This window comes from Salmo salar, chromosome ssa28, assembly GCF_905237065.1.
Source record: "Salmo salar chromosome ssa28, Ssal_v3.1, whole genome shotgun sequence".
NCBI lineage: Eukaryota > Metazoa > Chordata > Actinopteri > Salmoniformes > Salmonidae > Salmo > Salmo salar.
In genome coordinates, this window is record NC_059469.1 from 27,428,803 (window position 1) to 27,456,406 (window position 27,604).

The 27,604-nt window shown below is 39.9% G+C and overlaps 1 protein-coding gene across 2 annotated transcripts; it reads left to right on the top strand.

Moving 5' to 3' along the window:
* Positions 1–4,083: 4,083 nt before the first annotated feature.
* zmp:0000000760 (collagen alpha-1(XXII) chain) lies at positions 4,084–25,974 on the top strand. Of its 2 annotated transcripts, none has more exons than XM_014180144.2 (27): positions 4,084–4,384; positions 5,789–5,894; positions 7,333–7,456; positions 9,093–9,486; positions 9,635–9,712; positions 9,941–10,036; positions 10,289–10,342; positions 13,119–13,172; positions 13,488–13,541; positions 13,633–13,686; positions 13,958–14,011; positions 14,233–14,286; positions 14,386–14,439; positions 16,962–17,015; positions 17,225–17,269; positions 17,364–17,417; positions 17,629–17,682; positions 17,774–17,827; positions 18,099–18,170; positions 18,258–18,293; positions 20,639–20,683; positions 20,819–20,851; positions 21,281–21,427; positions 23,038–23,214; positions 23,957–24,047; positions 24,983–25,060; positions 25,359–25,974. In XM_014180144.2, the coding sequence occupies exons 2-27, from the start codon at positions 5,816–5,818 to the stop codon at positions 25,565–25,567; spliced, it is 2,298 nt and encodes a 765-aa protein (XP_014035619.1). In that variant the 5' UTR covers positions 4,084–4,384; positions 5,789–5,815; the 3' UTR covers positions 25,568–25,974. The 2 variants fall into 2 exon arrangements, with proteins under 2 accessions (XP_014035619.1, XP_014035618.1); XM_014180143.2 differs by having other exon boundaries at positions 4,084–4,345.
* The last annotated feature ends 1,630 nt before the right edge of the window (positions 25,975–27,604 follow it).

Consider the following 27,604-nt stretch of genomic DNA (forward strand, 5'->3'; position numbering starts at 1 on the left):
GATGGCTCACACAGTTGTCTGTTTCTTTAAATATTATGTTATAAATTATTATTACATTATAATGTATTATTTCTGTAGAATGACCTGATAGGATGCAGCAGAGAGACAAAGAGAGACAAAAGGAATCTAGCATCATATGGAAATAGTCCAACTTTACCTTATATACAGTTCATTCGGAAAGTATTCAGACCCCTTCCCTTTTTCTACATTTTGTTATGTTACAGCCTTATTCTTAAATTGATTAAAAACACACAATACCCCATAATGACAAAGCGAAAAAATTTTTTTGTGAACTTCTGATAAAAAACAGAAATACTTTGTTTACATTTGTATTCAGAACCTTTGCTATGAGACTCGAATTTGAGCTTAGGTGCATCCTGTTTCCATTGATCACCCTTGAGAGGTTTCTACAACTTGATTGGAGTCCACCTGTGGTAAATTCAATTGATTGGACATGATTTGGCAAGGCACACACCTGTCTATATAAGGTCCCACAGTTGACAGTGCATGTCAGAGCAAAAACCAAGCCATGAGGTCGAAAGAATTGACCGTAGAGCGCCGAGACAGGATTGTGTCGAGGCACAGATTTGGGGAAGAGTACCAAAACATTTATCTAGCATTGAAGGTCCCCAAGAACACAGTTGCCTCCATCATTCTTAAATGGAAGAAGTTTGGAACCACCAAAACTCTTCCTAGAGCTGGCCGCCCGGCTAAACTGAGCAATCAGGGAAGAAGGGCCTTGGTCAGGGAGGTGACCAAGAACCCGATGGTCACTCTGACAGAGCTCCGGAGTTCCTCTGCGGAGATGGGAAAAACAGAAAGACAACTAGCTCTGCAGTACACCACCAATCAGGCCTTTATGGTAGAGTGGCCAGATTGCCACTCCTCAGTAAAAGGCACATGACAGCCTGCTTGGAGTTTGCCAAAAGGCACCTAAAGGACTCTCAGACGATGAGAAACAAGATTCTCTGGTCTGATGAAATCAAGATTGAAGTCTTTGGCCTGAATGCCAAGCGTCACGTCTGTAGGAAACCTGGCACCATCCCTACGGTGAAGCATAGTGGTAGCAGCATCATGCTGTAGGGCTGTTTTTCAGTGGCAGGGACTGGGAGACTTGTCAGGATCGAGGGAAAGATGAATGGAGCAAAGTACAGAGAGATCCTTGATGAAAACCTGCTCCAGAGCACTCAGGACCTCAGACTGGGGCGAAGGTTCATCTTCCAACAGGACAACAACCCTAAGCACATAGCCAAGGCAACGCAGGAGTGGCTGCTGTACAAGTCTCTGAATGTCCTTGAGTGGCCCAGCCAAAGCCCGAACTTAAACGCGATCGAACAATTCTGGAGAGACCTGTAAATAGCTGTGCAGCGATGCTTCCCATCCAACCTGACAGAGCTTGGGAGGATCTGCATAGAAGAATGGGAGAAACTCCCCAAATACATGTGTGCCAAGCTTGTAGCGTCATACCCAAGAAGACTCAAGGCTTTAATCGCTGCCATAGGTGCTCCAGTAAAGTGCTGAGTAAAGCGTCTGAATACTTATGTAAATGTGATAATTCCGTTTTTTATTTTTAATAATTTGGAAACATTTCTAAAAACCTGTTTTTGTGTGTAGATTGATGAGAGGAAAAAAACTTAGAATAAGGCTGTATGTAGGCTACTTTATGTATAAGGCTGTATGTAGGCTACTTTATGTAGGCCACTTTATATAGACTACTTTATATAGGAGACTTTATATAGGATACTTGATATAGACTACTTTATATAGGATTCTGTATATAGACTACTTTATATAGGAGACTTTATATAGACTACTTTATATAGGAGACTTTATATAGGATACTTGATATAGACTAATTTATATAGACTACTTTATATAGGATCCTTTATATAGACTACTTTATATAGGCTTCTGTATATAGACTACTTTATATAGGAGACTTTATATAGACTACTTTATATAGGATCCTTTATATAGACTACTTTTTATAGGCTTCTGTATATAGACTACTTTAGATAGACTACATTATATAGGCTACATTATATTGGCTACTTTATATAGACTACTTTATATAGACTACTTTATATAGGATCCTTTATATAGACTACTTTATATAGGAGACTTTATATAGACTACTTTATATAGGATCCTTTATGTAGACTACTTTATATAGACTACTTTATATAGGATCCTTTATATAGGATACTTGATATATACTACTTTATATAGACTACTTTATATAGGATCCTTTATATAGACTACTTTTTATAGGCTTCTGTATATAGACTACTTTAGATAGACTACTTTATATAGACTACATTATATAGACTACATTATATTGGCTACTTTATATAGACTACTTTATATAGGATCCTTTATATAGACTACTTTATATAGGAGACTTTATATAGACTACTTTATATAGGATCCTTTATGTAGACTACTTTATATAGACTACTTTATATAGGATCCTTTATATAGACTACTTTTTATAGGCTATTGTATATAGACTACTTTAGATAGACTACTTTATATAGAATACTTTATATAGACTACATTATATAGACTACTTTATATAGACTACTTTATATAGACTACTTTATATAGAATACTTTATATAGACTACTTTATATAGACTACTTTATATAGATTACTTTATATAGACTACTTTATGGAGACTACTTTATAAAGACCACTTTATATAGACTACTTTATATAGACTACTTTATATAGACTCCTTTATATAGACTACTTTATGGTGGCTACTTTACATAGGCAACTTTATATAGAGTACTTTATGTAGGCTACTTTATATAGGTTACTTTGTATAGATTACTTTATGTAGACTACTTTATATAGACTACTTTATATAGACTACTTTATATAGGTTACTTTGTATAGATGACTTTATGTAGACTACTTTATATAGACTACTTTATATTGACTACTTTATATAGACTACTTTATATAGATTACTTTATATAGACTACTTTATGGAGACTACTTTATAAAGACCACTTTATATAGACTACTTTATATAGACTACTTTATATAGACTACTTTATATAGACTACTTTATATAGGCCACTTGAGCTAGAGTGCTCTATAAATAGGCCAACTACATTTCATCAGTCGATAGATATAGTTTCACCCAAGAATCCTTGAATTTTGGAAAATGTGGAAACTTGAACTGTTACATTTCAACATGGTCCGTATATCCGTTTCTTACAGATCATTCAATCCCCTTCGAAATCGCTCAGATCATATCAACTTTTGTCTCTTTCAAATTTAAGGGCTGTATAAGAGCTGTGATAATGGTGCTAATCCCATATATGTCAAATTAGAGACAACTTTAGCTTGGCTCAATAATTGGCCTATACAGGCCACCCATATCATCTGTGGGTCAAGAGAAATGTAAACAAAGAAGCAAATAAATGGGTTGTATTTCATTTGTAGAAAATCTACAGACTGTGACTTTAATGCCAAGGTGTGTACCACAAAAAAAATGTGATACAACTGAATATAATTCTGATCAGCGAAGGTCCATAAGGAGGGTGTATTGTACCAATCCAACGCTAATTTATGTTAGGCCCCAATGGCCCAATACACCCCACATATATGCGGTTTGGGTTAATGGTATTCCCAGCATCACCATTCTCTGCGTGAGGAATGTTTGCAGAGCGCTCCTCGCGCTTGGCCTCAACATACTACATGTTTCTACCAGTGGGAATCGGGACAAAGGCTGACTGTCCTGGGAAGGTGGTCATCTAACCAAAAACAGTTTAATTTCACATTTTATTTGACAAAATAATTATTACAAAAGCGGCCTACAATAATGAAAATAATATGTGAACTGTGACAAGTTAACATGCAAACAAGAATTAGCCTATTCATTGTTAAATAATTATTAGGCTGGCTTCAGAGGACATGATATGTGTAGGAAAGGATAGGCTACATGCTCCTCGCCAATTAAATTCAGTCTATTATGTCCCATACCAATAATAATGCGTAAAAATAGTATAATCAAGGGTTTGCTTGAGCACCTGGCATGTATAAAAAGGAAAGGTGGATTTAACGGTTGTCCTGAGCAATCCCCTTGCGTTGAAGTGTGTTTCAGCAGACGCGACGGTCCTATGGGAGATTTCAGATCCCCTGGGGACCGAAGGTAGAGTGGAGCACAAGGGTCAGGTCTTCCTGAGACCCACCACTGTCGGATTGAATGATCCTCCTGTTTAAGGCAAGGTTTGGCCTAGGGATGCCACTTTAAAATTGGTTACATCCTCACTGCGGGAACTGTAAAGGAACAGTCTGCAGTCCACATCGGGGGCCTCTTTTTCAAGAATATGTGAGTGATTTTTACAATACTGTCTACATTCATCTACAGGTATATTTGTATTTTATAATACTTTAATTTAAATATGATGGTGGATTTTGTTTGTGGTCGGAACTATTTCCTAGGATAACCTCAAGGATAACCTTAGCTCCATCAATAAGCCATTGATTTATTGTGGACAAATATTACTGACGTTAAAAGTGTCATTTATCTAATTTCAGAGTAGACTAAGAGAATAACCCCATCAATTCAGTACAGTAAATTCTAATGTACGGGTTTTGATTCTTATAATTAGTATTGTTTTATGGGATCAAAATGTCGAACACCCAAAATGAACTTAGCCTACATTTAACTAAATGAAATATCTCACTCAGTTCTGTGCAATGGTCAAGATATTTTCCAGTGGTGGAAAAAGTACCCAATTCATACTTGAGTAAAAGTAAAGATACCTTAATAGAAAATGACTCAGGTAAAAGTAAAAGTCACATGGTAAAATACTACTTGAGTAAATATACTGAAGTATCAAAAGTAAAAGTATAAATTATTTCAAATTTCTTGTATTAAGCAAATCAAACGGCACAATTGTCTTGTTTTTATTTTATTTATGGATAGCCAGGGGCAAACTAAAACACTCAAATATAGTTTACATATTAAGCATTTGTGTTTACTGAGTCCGCCAGATCAGAGGCAGTGCATGAATTGGACCATTTTCCTGTCTTGCTAAGCATTCAAAATGTAACGAGTACTTTGGGTGTAAAGGAAAATGTATGGAGTAAATAGTACATCATTTTCTTTAGGAATGTAGTGAAGTAAAATGTAAAGTTGTCAAAAATTTTAATCGTAAAGTACAGATACCACAAAAACTAGTTAAGTAGTACTTTAAAGTATTTTTACTTAAGTACTTTACACCACTTATGTGTACATGATATTATGTAATATGGTATGATTTTATTTGTTTGGATAATCGTGAAGTTGATATAGGTTTTGTTTTTAACGGTTCATAAATAATTATGTGACTCCTTCCATACTGAACTGTGACCAAGTTAGTATAGGCACTTTTCGACCCTATTGCCTGAGTGGACTTGATTTCATATTATTATATGACATAATATAATTCCAAATGGAAAAGTACATCATTTTTTACAGTACATCATTTTTTATAGCCTATTTAAGGGTGATTTATAGTCCTGCATAAACCTGTAAAATATGTGATTGACATGATGGGTATTATTGTGGTTATATGTAGTCAAAATGTATCCTAGAATCACAATATTGCTGTTATTTTCTATTATTGACGTTTATTGTTGAGTTTTTATTTATTTATTTATTTGATTTGAATAGGCCTAAGTCTACATATAGTAAATCAGTCAGTGCACTGTTCCTCACTATAAGTTAATTGGGAAAAATGGCTAACATTTCAATTATATTATAGTTTCTCTTGTTGTACTTTTGTAGGCACATATAATCCCTGACATTTTAAAAATGCCAGCCTTCAAAGAGATGCTGGTTTTCCCAGTGCTTCTAGCTCTCGTTGGATTGACCAAATGCCAGGAATTACCAAGTAAGTAGGCCCTACCATAAGACATTTTCTTTCCTGTTAATTGAGCATCTAGTAATAGTGGTTGATTGATTTACAGCTTTTCTCAAGACTGTGTCTATGTTTTCTTTCTGTCTAATGTTGGCAAAGTTGGTAGGTGCGGGAACTTATGAACAGTGGTCTATGCAATGCAATATAAATTGATCTTCTATCTCTTGCATAACCAGCAGGCAGCAGCACTGGCACATAAAACCATTGCACTCTCAGAAGAACACACATCCTTCCCCTCTTGAGTATTTCCTGCAGTCAGTCTGTGATTTAGGCTTAATAGAACGTATCACTACCAACCCTAACTGACGTCATTGTAAAGTCACAAAAACATCCAGGCTTCCCTTTTTCTGAATGAAATGACACCCATAGAAGTAGGAATTCGAATAATTTAATAGGAATTCTAGGATGACACTCTTAAACTGTGGGAGTGAGTGTCATGATAGTCAATGAAATTAATGTTGTGCCAAGTGTAATGTCCTTTTGTAGTGAGTAATCAATCACACTGTTCTATGTGACAGTTACTGCAAATCAACACTGATTGAACAAATAACTATTTCACAAAACTTTAGATTGACAAAGTTTGCTGCTGTTGAATACCAGGAACATGAATACCAGTAACATGAATACCAATAACATGAATACCAGTAACATGAATACCAATAACATGAATACCAGGAACATGAATACCAGGAACATGAATACCAGTAACATGAATACCAGTAACATGAATACCAGTAACATGAATACCAGTAACATGAATACCAATAACATGAATACCAGGAACATGAATACCAGTAACATGAATACCAGGAACATGAATACCAGTAACATGAATACCAGTAACATGAATACCAGTAACATGAATACCAGGAACATGAATACCAGGAACATGAATACCAATAACATGAATACCAGTAACATGAATACCAGTAACATGAATACCAGTAACATGAATACCAATAACATGAATACCAGTAACATGAATACCAGTAACATGAATACCAGTAACATGAATACCAGTAACATGAATACCAGTAACATGAATACCAATAACATGAATACCAGTAACATGAATACCAGTAACATGAATACCAGTAACATGAATACCAGGAACATGAATACCAGTAACATGAATACCAATAACATGAATACCAGTAACATGAATACCAGTAACATGAATACCAGTAACATGAATACCAGTAACATGAATACCAGGAACATGAATACCAGTAACATGAATACCAGGAACATGAATACCACATGCCCTCCCCCACTGCACTGTGTAACCTAATGTGTGACTTTTTAAATGATGTGTTTCATCCAGATCCTCATCATTCATTGTCTTACTTTAATCCTCAACCCTTTGAACATCACATTGGTGAAAAACTGAGCTGCATGTTTTTACTCTGAGGTTATGACATGCTGGAGGAGTTCCGTGTATCTAAGTCCAGAGGGGTGAGGAAAGTGGTTGGATCTGAACCTGATTCAGCGGCCTACCGTGTGAACCCCGCCATCCACCTGCGCAAAACCATGAGGTACTGTCTGCACGCACACAGTGAAGCCAAATGGATTTGAATAGACTGGAATTTGATGAGGATTAAAAATAAAACGTATATTAAGATGTGCATTCAATCTCAGAGGATAACAGTAAAACATGATAACACAGGAAAACACTTATCTCCAAAGTGGTCCGGAGCAGAATTTTCCTGATATTCAAACTGAACACACAGGCCTTCAATAGACCAGGGGTACATCTACTAGGGCACAACATTGTGGAACTTGTTGTTATAGAATAAGACATGCGTCACTAACATGTAGATTAAGTCATCATATTAGCTCTATTCATGGTGTTTCTATCTGCGACTTCCAGTATGTTGAACCCTGCTTAAGGAGATCCGGGTGCTCTTCCTCCATCAATATGTGATAAAAAAAGTCCAGACTTTGTCATTCCTCCTCACTGATGGTGAATAATGATGTTTATCTTATGGTTTCCTACTTTCCTCGGATGTGAGCTAGCCAAAGTGAGCTAAGACCATGCACCCAAATGAGAGGTCTAATAGCGATGTGTATCATTTCTTCTCGGCCCCTTTGCCAGTGGGGTTTCCGCCATTTTTCCAATCAGTGTAATTATGCCCACCTTCAAACAACAAATTTGATTTCCTCTTCGGCACGAAAAACCAAAACATTTGCCTTTGCTTCATCACTTGATAGTCACCAGTGGACAGCTGGTGGAACACCACTGGAATTTCATTGTCATCACAATGGATGAATATAGCAGTTGATTCTTTGTCGATTAGCATAATGACGTGCTGTTAGTCAAAACGCATTATGAGTCATATTAGTGTATCAGCCTATCATCCTGGGTTTCCTTTGAAAATAAAGACATCATCGTTCAATTGGAAAAGGCAAGGATTTTCCACAACTATCCTCAAACCCTGATTGACACTTTCTTGGCATAGATATGCTACACACTCAGCTATTTGTTTTCTTATTTACGCTGTCTGTCTCCTGGTTGCTGGGAGGCACTGAACATCAGTAGTTCATCTGTATTTTCCTTCTCTGTTTTGTGGCCAGCAAAGCTGTCCTCAATCAACCTTCCATGCCTGACAACTAACAAATGTTTATATTGAGTAGCAGAAGTGCGTTACTGTACATCAAATACAAAGTACAGCATCAAAAAGGCAACAGGAATGATTTGCCCTGACAGGAAACCAGAGAGGGAGAGAAGAGGGTATATAAAATTAGGTTGTGCAACAGGCCTGTTGTGATTGAAAACATTGATGGTAGGTTGAATGAGCTTCATTTTCCAACTAGGGCTTTGAAACCACGAGCAGAAGTTTAAAAGCAGTGGGATAAGGTATCCAACGTTAAGCTTGTGAAACACTGATTCTGTTGTTTCATTTACATTTACATTTAAGTCATTTAGCAGACGCTCTTATCCAGAGCGACTTACAAATTGGCGGATTCACCTTATGATATCCAGTGGAACAACCACTTTACAATAGTGCATGTAAATCTTTTAAGGTATTTCTATACTTTTAAAGTATTTCATCATTTTATTCAAAATACAATTACACTACAAATGCCAGTGCTTGTTCTGCATGAAAATATGATGTAATGTTTTCAACTATATTAAGTGTCTCCTAATACCCCATGATTGTCGTGCCACAGCGATGTGTACCCCGACGGCCTGCCCTCCGACTACTCCGTCATTGCCACGTTTAAGGTGACGAAGGACGCCGCCAAGAGGTCCTGGAACTTGTGGCAGGTCAGCGACCCCGATGGACGTGAACAGGTGGGCCTCCGTTTTCAGGGTGACACACGCTCTCTGGACTTCTACTACACCAGCCCCCATGGCACCCAGATGCTACGCACCTTCCACCGGGTGGACAAGCTGTTTGATGGAGAGTGGCACAAGCTGGCGCTGCAGGTCAAGGCCGATAAGGTCAAGTTGCTGGTGGACTGCGAGGAGGTGAGCGTGGAGCCCATCGATGATCCTAGACCCGTCATCCGCCAGGGTTACACCTCTATCGTGAAGAGGGCTGTGGGAGATCGCTCCGCCTCAGTAAGTTCTGTGCTGTTCAAACCAAATCATGCTGGGTTTCCTACAGTATTTTGCAGTTGTGTCTATGAATTGATCAATGCTCCATTGTCAATTCAGCGTTCATATGAAAGCCCACTGACCACAATGATCTTGTGTCCTGGTACTGTAGGTAGACCTCCAGCAGATGGATGTGTCCTGTGATCCAGAGAAGGCCTACTCAGAGGGCTGCTGTGAGCTCTCCAGTGTGGTGAGTTGGGTGTGACTGCCAGCAGGTTCATGTTCGTCAGTGACAGATATGTACAGTACAGTGTGTCTTTAAATCCAGCCTCTTTTCTCATTGTCTCCCATAGCAGTGACTACGTTCTCCTCCCAAATGTGTGTTGTCTCTAGGGAGTGGGGAACAGGGCAGAATAACAATTTCTGTCTCTGCAGATGGACTGACTAATCAAGTTCTCTACTATTCTATTCTGTTTAGTGTGGAGGGCATGCTGAGATTGGCCTGACAGCAGGAAGGGCCACCTGTAAGTGTATGCACGGACAGCCTGGCAACCAGGGACCCCCAGGACCGAAGGTGACTACTAGGCCCATTACAGTTCCCATAACAGCACCACTGCTTTGAATAATGAGCTGAGAGCCATTAGCCTGGTGGTCTAGTCTGTTCGGTCTGCTGTTAGCCAACTCCTCTGTGTTCGTTCATTGGCAATGATAGATAAAAGAGTTGGTTACAGCACATACAGTATTGGACCAGGCTGGAGAGCCAACTTGGCATGGCTGGGTTGCAGTCCAGGCTAATGCTAACTACTCCAACTGTCTCCTTCTGCAGGGTCACAGAGGTCTCCCAGGCAACACAGGAGAGCCAGGAAGACTAGGCAACTGGGTAAGGGCATTACAGCACAACTCTCACTACAGTGTTAAGTTGAACTTTGTTTAGTGAGGGTCAACAACTTAGAACAATAATGAGTGCTAATTGTCATTCAGAATGTATGTGCTCTGTTGATGTTGTGGCTTTTACAGTGACAGACATTTAGATGTTGGGCTATAGATCCCAGATTGACTACAGAGGTTGGTACAGTGTAAAGAGTTAAATTGAACTGCGTGTGAATGAAATAGGAAAACCCCTGCTTGCGGGACAGCAGTGAAGTTGTGGAAAATACAATGGAAACATAACTGAGAGACAGCACGATGGGAACAGAAGCAGAAACAGGGAACACCGCACGATAATGGACGTGAAGTGGAAGTGATAATATGACTTTTAGATCAATATGGCAAAGCATCATAGACTGTCTGGTTTCACTTAAACATTAGGAGATTCATACTTAATAGAATTAATCTGAATTTGACAGATCCTCAGCCAGTGAAAGCAGTCAGTTGAGTAATATTCTAATAATGAATGTTGTATTACTTATTACAGTGGCTTGTTATGTTCTCATACATGTGAATCATTGTTTCGTCATCATTTCATCTTCATAGGGATCATAGTCATTATTTCATCATCACAGTCATCATTTCATCATCACAGTCATCATTTCATCATCACAGTCATCATAGTCATTAGCGTCATTCTACTGCCCTTCATTTACATAGCACTCAGCGCTCTAAAGGAATAATGCTTTGTCATTGTCAGAAAAGTGGAGAGAGTTGAGAACAGAACACCTCTTAAAATACAATAGAGAACCATCCAGAGCAGAGCAGAGGACAACATGTTTACTATGCAGTTTAATTAAAGGATATGGCATACTCACTGCATCAGGATTCAATTACATGTTTGACCATGTGAACATAACCCTCCCTGCTTATAGGCTTCAGGCAGTAGACATGATTAGTTCCATTTGAGCATGAGTTACAGGTGTAGGATCTTAATTTGAACCAGTTTGCTACAGCAGGAAAATAATCCTGCAGCAACAGGAAATGTCAATTATTATGATCATTATAATTAATGGACATTTTTGTAGAGGTTTATACATTTCATCAGAAGGGAAAATCAAGTCTGAAATGTCAAAGTGGAAATTACAAACTTCAGAAGCCTTTTTAAACCAATACACTACATGGTAAAAATGTCCTGCATTGCAGGAAGGTTGTCATGCAACAGGGTGATCAAATAAAGATCCTACATCTGTAAGACTAATTTACCTCTTTGATGTAGCAGCTCCAGCTCTTGGTGGTATGCTGGAGCCACAACTCAGAGAACAGAGAACATGTGACTAATAGTGTGCAGGGCTTCTATTGGGTCTTCAAAGACAGACGACTTGTCTTGTACATGAGAAATGAGTTGTTGGCTTGGCATATAACATGCCCTTTTGGCTGGAGAGACTCTGGGTAAAAATTGCCCATATACTATGCAAAGCGCACACACACACACGCATGCGCTCTCATACACACACACACACACACGCCCACACACACAGACACACAGACACACACAAATGGCCATGCTGGGTACTCACTCACAGACAGGCGGATGAGGGGCACAAGCTGTTTATGGAGCTCAGTTGGGGGCCAAAATCTGTCTTCTCAGACTCAGTGGAGCCCTCACCTCCTGCCAGTACGTAAGTCACAGAGAACGACCATGTTTACTGCCACCCCCGCTGGCGCCTGAGGAGGGCATTTCCTGGCTCAGATATATATGTACTGTCCGTCGCGGTGGGTGGTCCTTCCATTAGTCCCCTGCTACACACTAATCGCTTTTAAAAAAAACGGTAAAGTTGTAAAGTTCACGGTCATGCTTCTGGATAAAGCGTCTATCATCTCCAAGGTTAGGCTCTTAGCAGCTGACATAGGGTGGTCTGAGGTGAAATGGTTAAATGAACTAGTGCCATGGCACAGAGGACTGTTGGTCTTGTTCAATGGTGTTGGTTGACTAAGTGGAATATCCCCAATTCATAGGCCAACACGTTGTCTTATATGAGTGAGGATGTGGAAATTTGTGTGGAAACACTAACAGAATAAATGTTTCAATTTTCCCTTAACTAAGACATATCTTTCCTCGGGTCATAAATTGTGGCCTACATTGTGTTAACACTAACTCCGTGTTTCAGTGGCTCAGCCTGTCGCTCACTAATAAGACCTTCGGTCTAAAGTAAACATTTGACACATCATTATGATCATCATGTATTACTTGGATCCCCTAATAGCCCATGTTCAGATTTCCTCCTTCAAGGAAATGTTACGGTTATTATCATAGCTTCAAGCGCTTGGATATAAATTGTATGTTCCATTTGAAGGCCACAATGAAATGCATATACCTTACTGTGATGCCCACACACTTGACAGATTGGGAAACTCCAATGTGTTGATCCAGTGTCTAATGTGTTTATAGCATCAGTCAGAGACACATTCCGCCGGCCAAGACTACTGCATAACAGTCACAATGGACAGCTGGGAGACGTTGCTCTAGTTCAGCCATGACATAATTGATTATTTCACATCTAATTAAGTTCAGTATTCTGCTTTTACATGAACACTGTGTGAAACTGAAAAATAGGAAAGTCCCTGCGCTGAGCTTGTGTGTCCTACATGATGCGAGAGCACATTTGACTAGAATTACATATTTTTTATGTATCTTGGCTAATCTGGTTTTCCGCCTGCTATACAGCTCACACTGTCTCCCTCCCAAGTCTCTTTTGTAACTAATTCAAACTTCTCTTCTGTTGCAGGGAGGTATGGGACAGACAGGTGACTATGGCCACGTTGGAGAGCCAGGTCCTAAGGTAAGACCCGACATCTAACCCCGACCTGTATCAGATATGTGTCTGTCTGGTTGAGTTGTCACAAGTCATTTGTATTTATTACGGATCTCCATTAGCTGCTGATGTACTTCCTGGGGTCCAGAAAAATTAAGGCAGTTTATATCATTTTAAAAACATTACAATACATTCACAGATTTCACAACACACTGTGTGCCCTCAGGCCCCTACTCCACCACTGCCACATATCTACAGTACTAAATCCATGTGTACAGTATGTGTGTGTATAGTGCGTATGTTATCGTGTGTGTGTGGATAACAATAACCTGTCTCCCTCAGGGCATTGCAGGAATCAGAGGGAACAAGGGGATGAGAGGACTTCATGGCCTTGATGTAATCCACCCTCAAACACATATCCATAATCTCTTTAGCTGGTCTCTGGTGTCACAGTGCAGATTAGTGCTAACGAGCTACTGTGTTTCAGGGCGACAGAGGTCCCAAAGGTCTGAAGGGATTACATGGCGCCGGGGGCTTCAAGGTAGGTTGTGTTGTCCTTCGTAATGGATGATAGGGTCTCTTCAAATCCCATAGGCTTCCATTAGGTGTGTCAAACGCAGCATTGTGCACATTGCAGAACCATACATATACTGTATATAGAGTACATATGGCTCTGAGCATATGTAGTCAAGTTGAAAAGTAACACATTTTTTTTGCTTTTCATGAGTGTGTTATTTTGCTGAGTGCCGTGCTTGTTCTATTTAATAGAAGATTAAGAGGGTCTCATTTTAATGTTTTAATAATGATTCCAGGGAACTCAGGGGTCACCTGGAGAGCTGGGTGAGACCGGAGTACAAGGAGAAACGGTACGTCTTTCTAAAGATGGGAGACAGGCTTCATTTAGACAGCAGCCCAATTCTGATCTTTTTCCACAAATTGGTCATTTGACCAATCAGGTCAGGTCTTTTACCAAAAATATCAGAATCAGACTGCCTGTGTAAATGCAGCCATATTGCAGTATACTAGTGATCAATCCCAATTGTCATTGGTTTTATCATCATTGACTAACTTCTCTGTCTTCTTGAAGGGTGATCCAGGTCCACTTGGATATGAAGGAATTCCAGGATATACAGGAGTGAAGGTGAATATAATTTAATCCACCAGAAACTCTTATTTTTCCATGGTCTCTCCTATGAATTATTACATTTTCAATAACATTTTATGCTTGTATTGTTTGTAGGGAGAAGAAGGGGCCTCCGGTGTTGAAGGACCTCCTGGGCCACAGGGAAAGCAGGTATGTTAAGAGCCACATCACACATGTTCACACCAAACCCCACTTGTAATAAAAGTAATAATAATACTGTATCTACAACCCAGTGTTAATTTTGGCACTCTTTTTTAGATTTACTCTAGTCTTACACGGAACCCAAATCGGCTGTGCGCCTGCGCCATCGTGCATAAATGTACTTTGTCCCCCCACACCAAACGCGATCAGGACACACAGGTTAAAATATCAAAATAAACTCTGAACCAATTATATTAATTTGGGGACAGGTCAAAAAGCATTAAACATTTATGGCAATTTAGCTAGCTAGCTTGCACTTGCTAGCTAATTTATAATTTTTAGCTAGCTTGCTGTTGCTAGCTAATCTGTCCTGGGATACAAACATTGAGTTGTTATTTTACCTGAAATGCACAAGGTCCTCTACTCCGCCAATTAATCCACACATAAAACGGTCAACCAAATAATTTCTAGTCATCTCTCCTCCTTCCAGGCTTTTTCTTCTCTTGACTTTATATTGTGATTGTCAACTTTCATAAATGAGGTGCATTACCGCCACTGACTTCATTCATCTTTCAGTCACCCACGTGAGTATAACCAATGAGGAGATGGCACGTGGGCACCTGCTTCTATAAACCATTGAGGAGATGGGAGAGGCAGGACTTGCAGCGCGATCTGTGTCAGAAATAGAACTGACTTCTATTTTAGCCCTTGGCAACGCAGACGCTCGTTGGCGCAAGCGAGCAGTGTGGGTGCAATAATTGAATAACATAGATTTCTACATTTATTTTGCGACACGAGCGATGTAGTCAGCCTGTTAGTCATTTTGACTAAAATATCACATTTGTATTGTCTTATTAACCTATAGTCATAGCCGCGGGAAGTAGTTTGGGGGGGTGGACAAACGTTTTTGCCAGCGCTGGTGCTGCAGACGGATATATCGGTCTGCTAATACAGGACTATTAAAGGCCCAGGGCACTACTTTTGTGAAGAAAGTATATATTTTTCAATATATATATTTATTATTATTATTATTATTTATTTTTCAGCACTCCTACTTCCTGCAGATATGCCTATAGTAAACGTAAATCACTGATTTCCATGTGCACAAACAAACATAGCCTTGTCTTACCAACAGAGATTTAACCATAACATCATCCTATTCTCTTCCCAACAGCAGAAATAGGACACACATAAGAATATGTAACAATGGCCATGTAAATTATTAATCTGGCCATGTAAATTATTAATTCAGGCTACATAGATATTACATACAAAACAAACAGACTCATACAATGTCTATGTTTTTCTCTCCCTTGAGTATAGAAAAGTAGGCTGTCTTTGAATTTGTAGTCTCACTCAAACCTCCCACTTTTCCCACAAACGTTTTATATACATGTTCTGTAGCCAACGTAGCCAAGTCTTTCTCTTTTCCTCAGAGAATATTGCTTGATTCTAGCCCTTAGGCTACCGTTCAAAAGACATGCCACTACGTTTCTTTCTTTATATCGAGCATTTGCCGGCCGCATTTTACATTCATAAAGCATATTTCAGGCTGTTATAAAACTAGGGTACTTGCGGACCAGACCATTAACCATTCGTTCAGGCTACACCTTGTCCAGTCATGTCACCTCATAGCTAGCTATAGCTAACATTTTGGAACATTCAGATATAAATATGCTATGTAGAACAAATATGTCTCTCTGACATGTTGAATAAGGAATAACGTTGGCTCAATTCATTGGTGGACTCAGACTCGAGCACAGGGGACTTGGGACTCGATTCGGACTCGAGGTTTAGTGACTCAACTACATCACTGGGTGAAACAGTCATTAGATCCTGTTCAATGTCATTAATAGTGCTTATCACTGAAAGCTCTCAATCTCTCGAAATACTCTTGTCCAGTCCACTTAGTAGTCAGATTTTAGGAACAGAGATCATTTTTGTCTTATCTCATTTTAGTCAACAGTTTTTCAGGGTCTATTTAGTCAGTTATAGTCTCGTCAATTGTCACTGAAAAACAGGTGTTTGATGAATATTTGAGTCACTATTCACTAGTTTTTGATGAAATTAACACCGCTACTACCCATAAACCAATTTTAAATTCACTTTCTGCCACCTGCCAAGCCTTCATGCACACACACAGAGAAATTAATAAAATGTTATGTTGAGACGAGGCCATGGCGGAAAGATATGTTTTGGCACTTCGGCTCTTTCCACAAACTGCATTAGTACCTGTGGCCAGGTTTGGGATTAGTTTTAAGTATGCAAACCATAGCAACACAACAAATTGGGTTAGTAATGGTAGCACTTTCAACCCTGTGATTTCCTAGAGGGAGGACCATCTGCAGGTCAGCTAACAAGGCAAGAACTATCTTTCAAATGTCTCCTAATTCCACTGTAGATGAAGACGTCCTTAGTGAAACATTAAAACATCTCCGGTCACAACAAGCAGGAACAAATTGACAGGAAAGTTGGTCTCATTTCAGTGAAATAGAATAAACATGTGGTTTGTCTTTACGTTGTCTTGGCAGGGTGTTGTAGGTGATCCTGGAGAGTCAGGAGCTGCTGGGGAAAAGGGAAAACCTGTACGTATGGCACCTAATCGCATCTCTCATTTCTAAACATGCAAACAGTTCCTCCTCCACTGTACATTATTCACCAACAACAACAATATATATTTACAGCATATGCAGTATACAAAGACGTACATTACATAAATTACATATATACACACACACACATATATATCAGTGATAACAACAGTCTCATTACTCAACTTGTTTGTCAACACCAGGGAACCCAAGGATCAAAAGGAAGATATGGCACCATTGGACAAAAGGTGAATTATTCTGACTGAAATGTACATTTCAATCTCAGAGATGAACAAGTGTGGGCAAACTTTTAGTAACATCAATAACAACATATCTCCACAGGGCATTATAGGAGATCCTGGTTTGCCCGGGAGAGATGGGGACATGGGAATAGAGGTAGGCTCACTGTCTTTCATCATCCATGTTGCTGTTTACACTAGCAATAATATAAATAAGAAATGCCATTTAGCAGACGCTTTTATCCAAAGCGGCTAATGCTTTGACCTTGTGTATGGTGTACATTTAGGACATCCGCATGAGGCACGATGAATGTAGACCCTATCTATTGTCTGTATCTGATCTGTGCTATCCTCCATCCCTTCTCAAGGCTTACCAAGGACCCCAGGGCCCGGAGGGCAGAAACGGACAATTCGGAATAATGGTAACAGAACTATCTCATGAAACAAACAATAATTTTTCATTAATTTGATTCATATACGGTAATAAAGGTATGTGGGTTTTACCCTCAACAGGGAGAGAAAGGAATGCTGGGGCCGGCAGGGGAGATGGGGCCTCAAGGCCAAACGGTAAGTACAGTTGGCTTTCACATCTTCACACATCTCACTTTACGGAGCCATTGCATTTTGCATCGTCATAATAATGTGGCCGGTGACACTTTGCTTCTTGAAAGTCCAATATCTTGAAACCTTGACTGCTGACATGCAAAACATTTTGGGAATGTATCAACAGTGCACCAATGAAAAAAAAATATATATATTATTTTTTTGAGTGGAGTTTCCCTTTAAGAGAAAAGAAAGTAGTCCCTCTGCTAAATGTAAGACCTGTTCCTCTCTCCAGGGCCCCAGAGGTTATAAAGGATCAGCAGCAAAGCCAGGAAGACCTGGATTTATTGGACCCCCAGGACCCGTCGTGAGTGTTCCGGATGACTCTTTGTAAACTCTTTGAAATACAAGTTAATTCTCTCCAAACCACTAAAACATGTTATTTCTCGAACAGGGGCATGTGGGAGTAGCTGGCCGGCCAGGCCCCAAGGTAATCAACTTTATTCACCTACTGTACTGCTAGAAGAGTAACATGTAGGGAGTAATGAAGTGTGTTAGGACTTGATTAATGAAGTCAAGTGTCAAGACATTAATTAATCAGTCTACACCTCAATAACATTACATTGTCTGTGATATCAAAGCTAAGGTGGAACTGGAACCAATACCTATATAAGTGCTAATGAGTTCAGATGACGTTCTTCAGATTTTTACATAAAAGCACATCTTCGAAATGAACTGACTTGATAATGAGTCTTGCTACTGTATTCAACACAGTACCAACACTAAACACAGTCACAAAGAGGTCAAATTAAACACTAGCCTAGGGGTAGTCAACTAGATTCAGCCACAGACGATTTTTGGAGGAGCGGATGGTCCGGAGTCCACATCTACAGTAAGACAACAACTAAGCCATTTCTTTTTATACATGGGATTACTTCGGAACATATTTACTAAATTTAACTCATTTTAGCCAAATTCCGGGTGATTTTACAGTCTTTTAGAGCAAACCAACCCCCCTATTTGAAGAACAAAAATCACTGGAGGGCCGCCTTTTGCCAATCGCTGCACTAGATCAATATCCAGAGATGTACACAGACAAAATATATGACCTGTCCTTTCTGGTCATTTTATTGAGCAGCCTGATACAATGGTTAGGTTACTGCTGCGAGTTCTTGTGGTTTCATGTGTCACCACTGAGAGATCTTCTGTAGCCCGCTACCCCCCATTCACCTGTCAACAACCCCATGTCAACCCCCATGACCAGGGCGGAACAAACAAACAAGCGTACGATTCACTTAGTTCTCCCCACCTGATTGGATATCCTGTTCTCTCGTGGCATGTTCACTAGCTGTGACACATTGGCTTTCCCAGAGCCTTGGCTCTTCATCCAGAATATCCTATTCTCTCCCCATCTGGACCGGAAGTTAACGTTGGTGCTAAACTTCCCCCAGGAGTCTGTTCACAGCCTGTTCTAGCTATTTAATTGGCTGCTGATACCAAACTCAAAGCTTGCTTTGTACTATGTGGTCTGGATGGGACCTGTTATAAGTGTTTACAGGATGGTTTTCTTACAATCCTTTCAATCACAAGTGCGTTATTTGTTATACAATCAATGCGTCTTTTTATGCATTAGGAAACATTCTTTCACGGTGTTAAACAACAGTCTCCCATGCAGAGTTAGAACAATGCAGATTCCATAGAACCCCTGATGTAGTTAGATCAAACGTCTGACTTTCAACTCGTTTTTGAGGTTTGATCTTGTCTGATGTGAGACAATCCCCACTGTACTGCAGTGCATAGCATCACTCCATGTTGGCTGCAACATTAGTTGGCTCGTAGTGGCGTCAGACTACAAAGTGTGTGTGAGTAAAACCATGGGCTTCTCTGTTCTCCTTCCAGTGTCAGCTCTCAAATCAGAATAGAACCTATTTCAAGAGCCTTTCGTGCTGGCTTTAAAAGCGCTGAAAAGGCTCAACGGATTAGGAAATGTATCAATGGATTATAAGATGTAAATCATTATTTGTACAAACCTTTTACTCGAAAGTCTGAATCATGTTATTTCATTTTATTATACACACAACCTCAATAATGCTTAATAAAACATAAAAAAATCTAACACTTTCCCAGTAACACTAAATAGAGTTAGACATCAGACAGATACAGAGTATACATTTTATGCAGACTGATACATTTAAGCAGACGCTCTTAACCAGATCCATTTACAGAAGTGACAGATTTTTCATGTAGTCATCTCAGGGATTTGAACCAGCAACTTTTCAGTTACTGGCCCAATGCTCTTAACTGCTAGGCTACCTGCCACCCCATAGACACATGGATACATAGTCTAAAGGAAGACACGGAGTGGCCTGCTGTTAAAAACATAGAGCATGTTGGAACATTAGGTCCCCTATAAACCAAAGTAGTTTTTGCAGTATTTCTGAAGTACATGTTCATTTGACATTTGCCATCCATCAGGACAGAGGCAAAGGACTCTGGAGACACACACACACACACACACACACACACACACACACACACACACACACACACACACACACACACACACACACACACACACACACACACACACACACACACACACACACACCCTGCTCCTGGATGAGAAGAAGAAGAAAGCAAATATTTGCGGGTCATCAAAGAGCAGTGGTGATGAATGGATGTGAGATAAACTCTGTCCTAAACATCAAATGAATTAGAGTCAAAGGAAATGCTGTGTTGCGTTTCAGTCCACGAGGACTACATGTTCAGACAGACAGCCTGTGAAAAAGATGCCAGGCCATTCTAATCAAGTTTTGTTTCAATTGTATCTTCCAGGGAGATATAGGCATTGAAGGGATCCAAGGTGTCAACGGTGAAACGGTACTTATACTGTTGCTTTGTTTTTTCATATACATCATTTCATTATATTAAATTGTATCTACTTCATTTTGAGCAGTAGTCACGAAGCCCAAGTTATCTAACTGCATTCACTCTGGGGTTTCTTACTTTCCACAGGGAGAAAAAGGAGAAAAAGGCCCCAAAGGCGAGGTAAGATATAGTTTCTTTGCTTTGTAGTACAATAGTCACATAAAACAAAATGGAGACAACAGTCATTGCATTAGATGGATTATAGTCAAGATCTGGATTTCTACACAGCCATATCTTATTTCTGAGACATTTTATATATATTAGCAGACACTCTTATCCAGAGAATGTAGGGTTAAGTGCCTTGCTCAAGGGAACATTATTCACTTAGTCGGCTCTGGGATTTGAACCAGTGACCTCTCAGTTACTAACCCAATGTGCTTAACCGCTAGGCTACTTGCACACAATGTCTTGTAATGCTGTGTCTAGTTGCTCTACCAAATGAGCACTGTGTGAGAGAGATTATTGTACTGGGCAGCGTACTACCTTACCTATCAGTAGCTTGTGTATGTATTACAGAACATGTCCCTTGATGCTCTGTCTGTGATCTAGGTTGGAGACGTGGGTGCACAGGGTCCCCACGGTGGTCGGGGGAAGCGTGGGCCAGGGGGCGAGCCTGGACGCACAGGCCCAGTCGGAACAAAGGGGGTCCGTGGCGATGGAGGACCAGTCGGATTTCAGGGGCCGCCAGGGCCACCGGTAAGTACAGAGACTGCCATATTCAGCAAGATCTGAAAAGGTCAAGTAACTTACTTTGTTTTGGGCGAGTGCCATATAAACGTTTGAAATCAAAGTAGGCCTATTTATTAGACTGTCTGGGTCTGAAATGGAAAAAAGGACAAAGTCAGTATTATCTTTACTCAGCTGTGACTCACATAGTAAAACACATAAAGTCACACATGCAATGGATGACTCATCAACGCCTAGTCGTCAGAGAGACTGGAACCTGCTTTCAATTGTGTTGTATAAAGAACAATACTACTGGCTCCCATCAGTGTGCATGTTACTGTAGCACTGACTGATCCATTCAAAACAAGCCACCATATTTCCAACCTGCATCGCAACAATATGCCAGCTACCAGAGGAGGCTGGTGGGAGGAGCTATAGGAGGATTGGGCTCATTGTAATGGCTGGAATGGAATCAAGGGAATGGAGTTAAACAGGAGGTTTCCATATGTTTGATGTGTTTGATACTGTTCCATTAATTCCATTCCAGCCATTACAATGAACCTGTCCTCCTATAGCTCCTCCCACCAGCCTCCTCTGCCAGCTACGTATCTTCTGTTTTCTTTGATAAAAGACATTTCACAGATACCCCACCCTAACCTCATCCAAGCTGTTCAGACAGACTTAGTCATTGTAGCGATTGGCATATTTAGAATTTAGTATTTGATTAGGATCCCCATTAGCGGTTGCCAAGGCAGCAGCTACTCTTCCTGGGGTCCACACAGAGATAAAACATTACATTAAACAAAACATTGTGCATTATACAAATTTATATTGCTCCATTACTACATTACAATACTACATTACATTACTAAGAATAATGTGTGGGTGTGTGTAGAATGTGTGTTTTAGAGAGTGTGTGTGTGTTTTAGAGAGTGTGTGTGTGTGTGTGTGTGTGTGTGTGTGTGTGTGTGTGTGTGTGTGTGTGTGTGTGTGTGTGTGTGTGTGTGTGTGTGTGTGTGTGTGTGTGAGTGTGTGTCTCTTCACAGTCTGCATTGTGTTTTGAGGTTGTTTTATCTGTTTTTTGAATAATGTTACTGTTAGCTTGAGTTACCTGAGGTGGAAGAGAGTTCCATGTAGTCATGGTTCTATGTAGTACTGTGTGTTTCCTAGCCTCTGTTCTGGACTTGGAGACTGTGAAAAGACCTCTGGTGAGTGTCTGAGCTGGGTGTTAACCGATTAAACAGACAGTTCGGTACTTCTAACACGTCAATACCTCTCACAAAGACCAGTAGTGATGCAGTCAATCTCTCCTCTACTTTGAGTCAGGGGAGATTGATGTTGTTAGACCATGTGTGGTATCAATGCGGTGTTGAGATTTCTTGTAAATGGTTTCTCATTAGTGTTGTTTTTTTGTGTGACTCACAGCAAGGGTTGCATTTTGTATGCCTGTAAATCTATAATGAGCCTAAACGAAATATTGCTGGCTGTGTTTTCTCACTGATCATTACATACATCCACCCATTTCCTCACAGAGCCTTGCATGCTGCTGGTTGTGCCAGCCTTGCCCAGCCTTTCCTGTTCTGTCATATTCCTTATCACGTTGTCGTTGTGATGGATGCAGTCATGATTTGTTTCCACAGGGCCCAACCCTCTCCGCACAACATGTGATTGAGGTCTGCAAGAGAGTGGTGCTGGAACAGATGTCCACCTTTGCCAACTCGGTGAAGAGGACGTGTGCCGCCGTGTGCCCACTCTACGGAGACATCCCCTTGGGTGCCCCCGGTCCATCTGGACAAAAGGGACCTCCGGGACCTCCAGTGAGTGTCATATGTTAGGGGGTTACTATGCTGTCAGTGTGTGTGTGTGTGTGTGTGTGTGTGTGTGTGTGTGTGTGTGTGTGTGTGTGTGTGTGTGTGTGTGTGTGTGTGTGTGTGTGTGTGTGTGTGTGTGTGTGTGTGTGTGTGAAACCCAAAGTCAATGCCTGGAATATTTCTTGTGTGATTTTTAATTGTTAGAAATCCTCTAACATCTGATCATAGTCACTGTCTGTAGGATCCCATGAATATTCATTTATAGGTCATTTTGCTCAGGAACACTGTTGAAGTGCACACTCCATACGTTATTGTGTTTCTGTGTCTCCCCGGGACAAGTAAAATGCTTACATATTGGAAGCGCTTGGAGTGAGAGAGCCGAAGTATTTGGCAGTATAGGTTGAAATGAAAACATTCAGACTTTCCATGTTCCCGTGAAGACAAATAAGAAGTCGCAGAAGAGGCACTTGCTCTGTGTTGATCGGTTCTTGGAGGGATTCACCAGTATCCCTGGAGTGGAAAGCCTTTTCCACAATTATTAAGCATTAAGACAGACTCTGTTCAGGTTTCCTAAACTAACATTTTCAAACCACAGAGTCTTTCAAGTTCATAAAGACATAAATGTCTAAAAATACTCCTGTCAAGCCCCATGTTTTGGCCTGCGATAACCTTATCATGTAAATATCTAATATTTTATCTCTGTCAAAGCTCACCTCACTTAAGAGTCTTTTGGTTGTTGTGGTTCTAGGGTGGTGATGGTATTGCCGGTGTGAATGGAGAGATCGGACAACCAGGATTCTATGGGGAGGTAGGAGACGCAGGCCAACAAGGACAGCCAGGTGAGAAATACTGTACAAATGAATGACTGCCAGAATGAAATTGATCTCAGCATTCCTTTGATGCAATATCAGAAAATGTATGTCTATATGTTAGCCATTGCTGTTCACCATGACAGTATGTTTAGATTTGTCGTTTCTATGACCTGCAACAATACAAATTTGTTGTAAAGTACACATAACTGGTTCTTATTTTGCCTACAAATATGCAAAGAAATACCATGACAACCAAAAGTTGAATGGAGCAGACGTAACATAGATAAACAGAGTCATATATAGAGAGAGTTGGGCCAATACGATTTCTATCTAAACCTTCCGAGAGCGCCACTTTCTCCTCCTTAGCCGTTGCTAAGCAATAATTGACACTTACTGTGTTGTTTATTTCTCATGGTTTTCTAAACCTATGAAGATGTCCAGTAAAAACAGATATATATACACAATTTGTTGACATGACAACACACTTCAGTTTATACCTAATGCTAATCAATAAAAATGTCTGTGGGTCATTTCATAGGGAACTATCAGAGACGTTATTGTATTGTTACATCACCAACGTTTCAAGAATAAAGGTGCTAACATGGCAGCTGTTCTAAAACCTGACCCAACTCTGTCTATATATATCGCTCTGGACATGACTAAGTATGGCATTGTGTATGTTCTCATGGGGAATTATAATGTATTGCTTTTGGGCCTAGCATGACTTCACACTTATGGTACATTCCCCCAGCCAAACTAATGAAATCAAAGAATATTTACAAGGCGTTTTTTATACATCTATCCAGTGATGATCTCAGTAACACACATGGTCGTTAATCAACATGAACAGCTTGTTCCCGTGTACCAGCTTAGTCCCAGGGGCATGCACTGTCAGGGGTGGTACATATCATGTGTTTTCCTGTTGTCCTTCTTGCTGTGAAAACATTGTGTCTGGTTCCTAGGGGATCAAGGAGATCAAGGAGATAAGGGAGCAGAGGGCCATGGTCTACCTGGCTACATCGGAGACCAGGGACCAAAGGGTAACGCAACATTTCATTCTGCTTCCTTTTTATTGTCTGAATAATGGTTTACAGCATAGCAAATGAAATCCAACAACAGCTTTGACGGGCCCAGTTCTATTGTAATCATTATATAACAACAGATGCCGGTTTCTTGGTAAGCAGATGTTGCGTCATTTCATTTTTTTGACAATGAAAAGTTGATTGGAAGTCAATATAAAGTCTATTGCAAACTCTCAAAGCCGTATAGTAGTTCGTAGGCACAGTCATTCTTTACCCACTAAAAACGAATATGCACTTCCCCTTCTTTATCCACCAGGCCAACGTGGAAGACCTGGCAGAGCCTTCAATGGCACACCAGGACGAGAGGGCGAGAGAGGCCATGTAGGCCGGCCTGGACTGAGAGGTCACCCAGGACTACGAGGAGTCCCAGGCGTGTGTCAGACCACTGGGTGCGCTTTGCTAAACAACGACACAACCAACGGATCACCTCAGAATGCACCCCAGAGGTTGAGAAGACACCCATAGGGGCAAAGAGGAAACTTTTGACCAAGCTGCATGGATGTATTATGAAAGGGAGAGAGGAGGAGAGGGGGAGAGGTGGATTAGGGAGATGTGGATTGGGAGAGAAGAGATTTTTTGTTGATAAATTTATTCAAATCAAAGTCTAAATAAATGCTTCAATGTAAATATGCATCCAATCTCCACCCTGAATGACTGAGTTACCCATTTGACTTTCTCAAATAAATCTGTTGTAGAAACTTGTACTGTTGGCCTTAAAACAACACTCCATTCTCATGGTTCATTTGAAAAAGACACCAAAAGCTACAGTATTATTTTTGTTAAAAATTCTGAAAGTTTATTTGACACATTTTATTTACACTGATCCTAGTTGTCTTCAAATATCACTGTTCTTTATAATAAAAGTCCAAAAATGATTGCTAACTTGTTTTACTACAACATTTGCTCCACTGTTTATTTTTTATGACCATATATTATTGAGCTATGTAGAATATAAAATCAAGTGTACAATTCATAATTAAACAAATTGTTCAGCAAAGTGTTTATCACAATTCTGTCGAGGCATGCTACCTACCTAAATCCGAAAGACTCAAAACCTCCCTCAAAAGGCTTACATGATACTTGCATAATAATTACCTAAAACATGTCATTCACATTTATTCCACCTCAGTTTATGGCAGCCTCTGTCATCAGTTACGCCATTGTTTAGGGCCACTATATGGCCAATGTGCTGTTAGCCAACAGTTAGTGTTATTGCTAGCAGCTATTACTAGCCAATGGTTACTACTATGGCTAGCAGCATGCTGTTAAAGCCAACTGTCTTTAATAACAGTTTGTGTCAGACAGTGAAACATCAGTTGCCATAAGCTGACATTAGCTGTGAAATGATTATGTTATTTGATTATTACGACAATGTTTTGTATGCCTTGTTTCTAGAGGGTTTAGGTGTAATCCAGAAGGCATAACACTGTTTCGTTATGAAGTAACCAACAAAATGACCTATTGTAGTGGAAAAATCTGGAGCATAAATGTGAATCATAAAGAACAGTACACATTGTGTGCCTATTTTTATTTCTCTTTCAGGCCTGGACAGCTATCGCTGCGTGCAGTGTTCTATGTCTGGTAGATTGAGGCTTGTATCTTGTTTAATTAATGAGTTGATGCGTTTTATTTTCATTCTGTAATGAACGATTTTTCACTGCCTGTATGTTTCACAAGACGTTTGCTTGTATACCTTAAGTGGAAACATATGGTTATGATTGTAGACAAACACGGAAACTAATCATAACTTCCACAACATCAACAGGTCTGTTTTCACGTTTGAGAATTCATCAACAATTGTGTTGGATGTGCTTCTGTTGCAGAATCTGTCTTTCACTCATATGCAAAATACAATCAAAATACAGTGGCAAGAAAAAGTATGTGAACCCTTTGGAATGATCTGGATTTCTGCATACATTTTACATAAAATCTGATCTGATCTTCATCTAAGTCACAACAATAAACAAACACAGTGTGCTTAAACTAATAACACACATGTTATTGTATGTTTCTTGTCTATATTGAATACATCATTTAAACATTCACAGTGTAGTTTGGAAAAGATTGGAGATTTTGGTTAGAGCTGCCCTGCCCCATAAAAAACACACACAAAATTTGACTTTGCTATTCACAAGAAGCATTGCCTGATGTGAACCATGCCTCGAACAAAAGAGATCTCAGAAGACCTAAGATTAAGAATTGTTGCCTTGCATAAAGCTTGAAAGGTTAGAAAATTATCTGTAAAAGTCAGTCCATGGTAAGACAAATTGTCTGTAAATTGAGAAATTTCAGCAATGTTGCTACTCTCCCTAGGAGTGGCCGTTCTGCAAAGACGACTGCAAGAGCAAAGTGCAGAATGTTCAATGAGGTTAAGAAGAATCCTAGAGTGTCAGCTAAAGACTTACAGAAATCTCTGGAAGATGCTAACATCTCTGTTGACAAGTCTACAATACGTAAAACACTAAACAACAATGGTGTTCATGGGAGGACACCGTGGAACAA

What these genes read in the sequence shown, in the direction of transcription:
- zmp:0000000760 (XM_014180144.2), top strand. Translation starts at nt 5,816, where the DNA reads ATGCCAGCCTTCAAAGAGATGCTGGTTTTCCCAGTGCTTCTAGCTCTC. An exon ending in AGGGACCCCCAGGACCGAAG is followed by an intron (nt 10,037 to 10,288) that starts GTGACTACTAGG and finishes CTCCTTCTGCAG; the next exon opens with GGTCACAGAGGTCTCCCAGG. An exon ending in AGGCCAACAAGGACAGCCAG is followed by an intron (nt 24,048 to 24,982) that starts GTGAGAAATACT and finishes TCTGGTTCCTAG; the next exon opens with GGGATCAAGGAGATCAAGGA.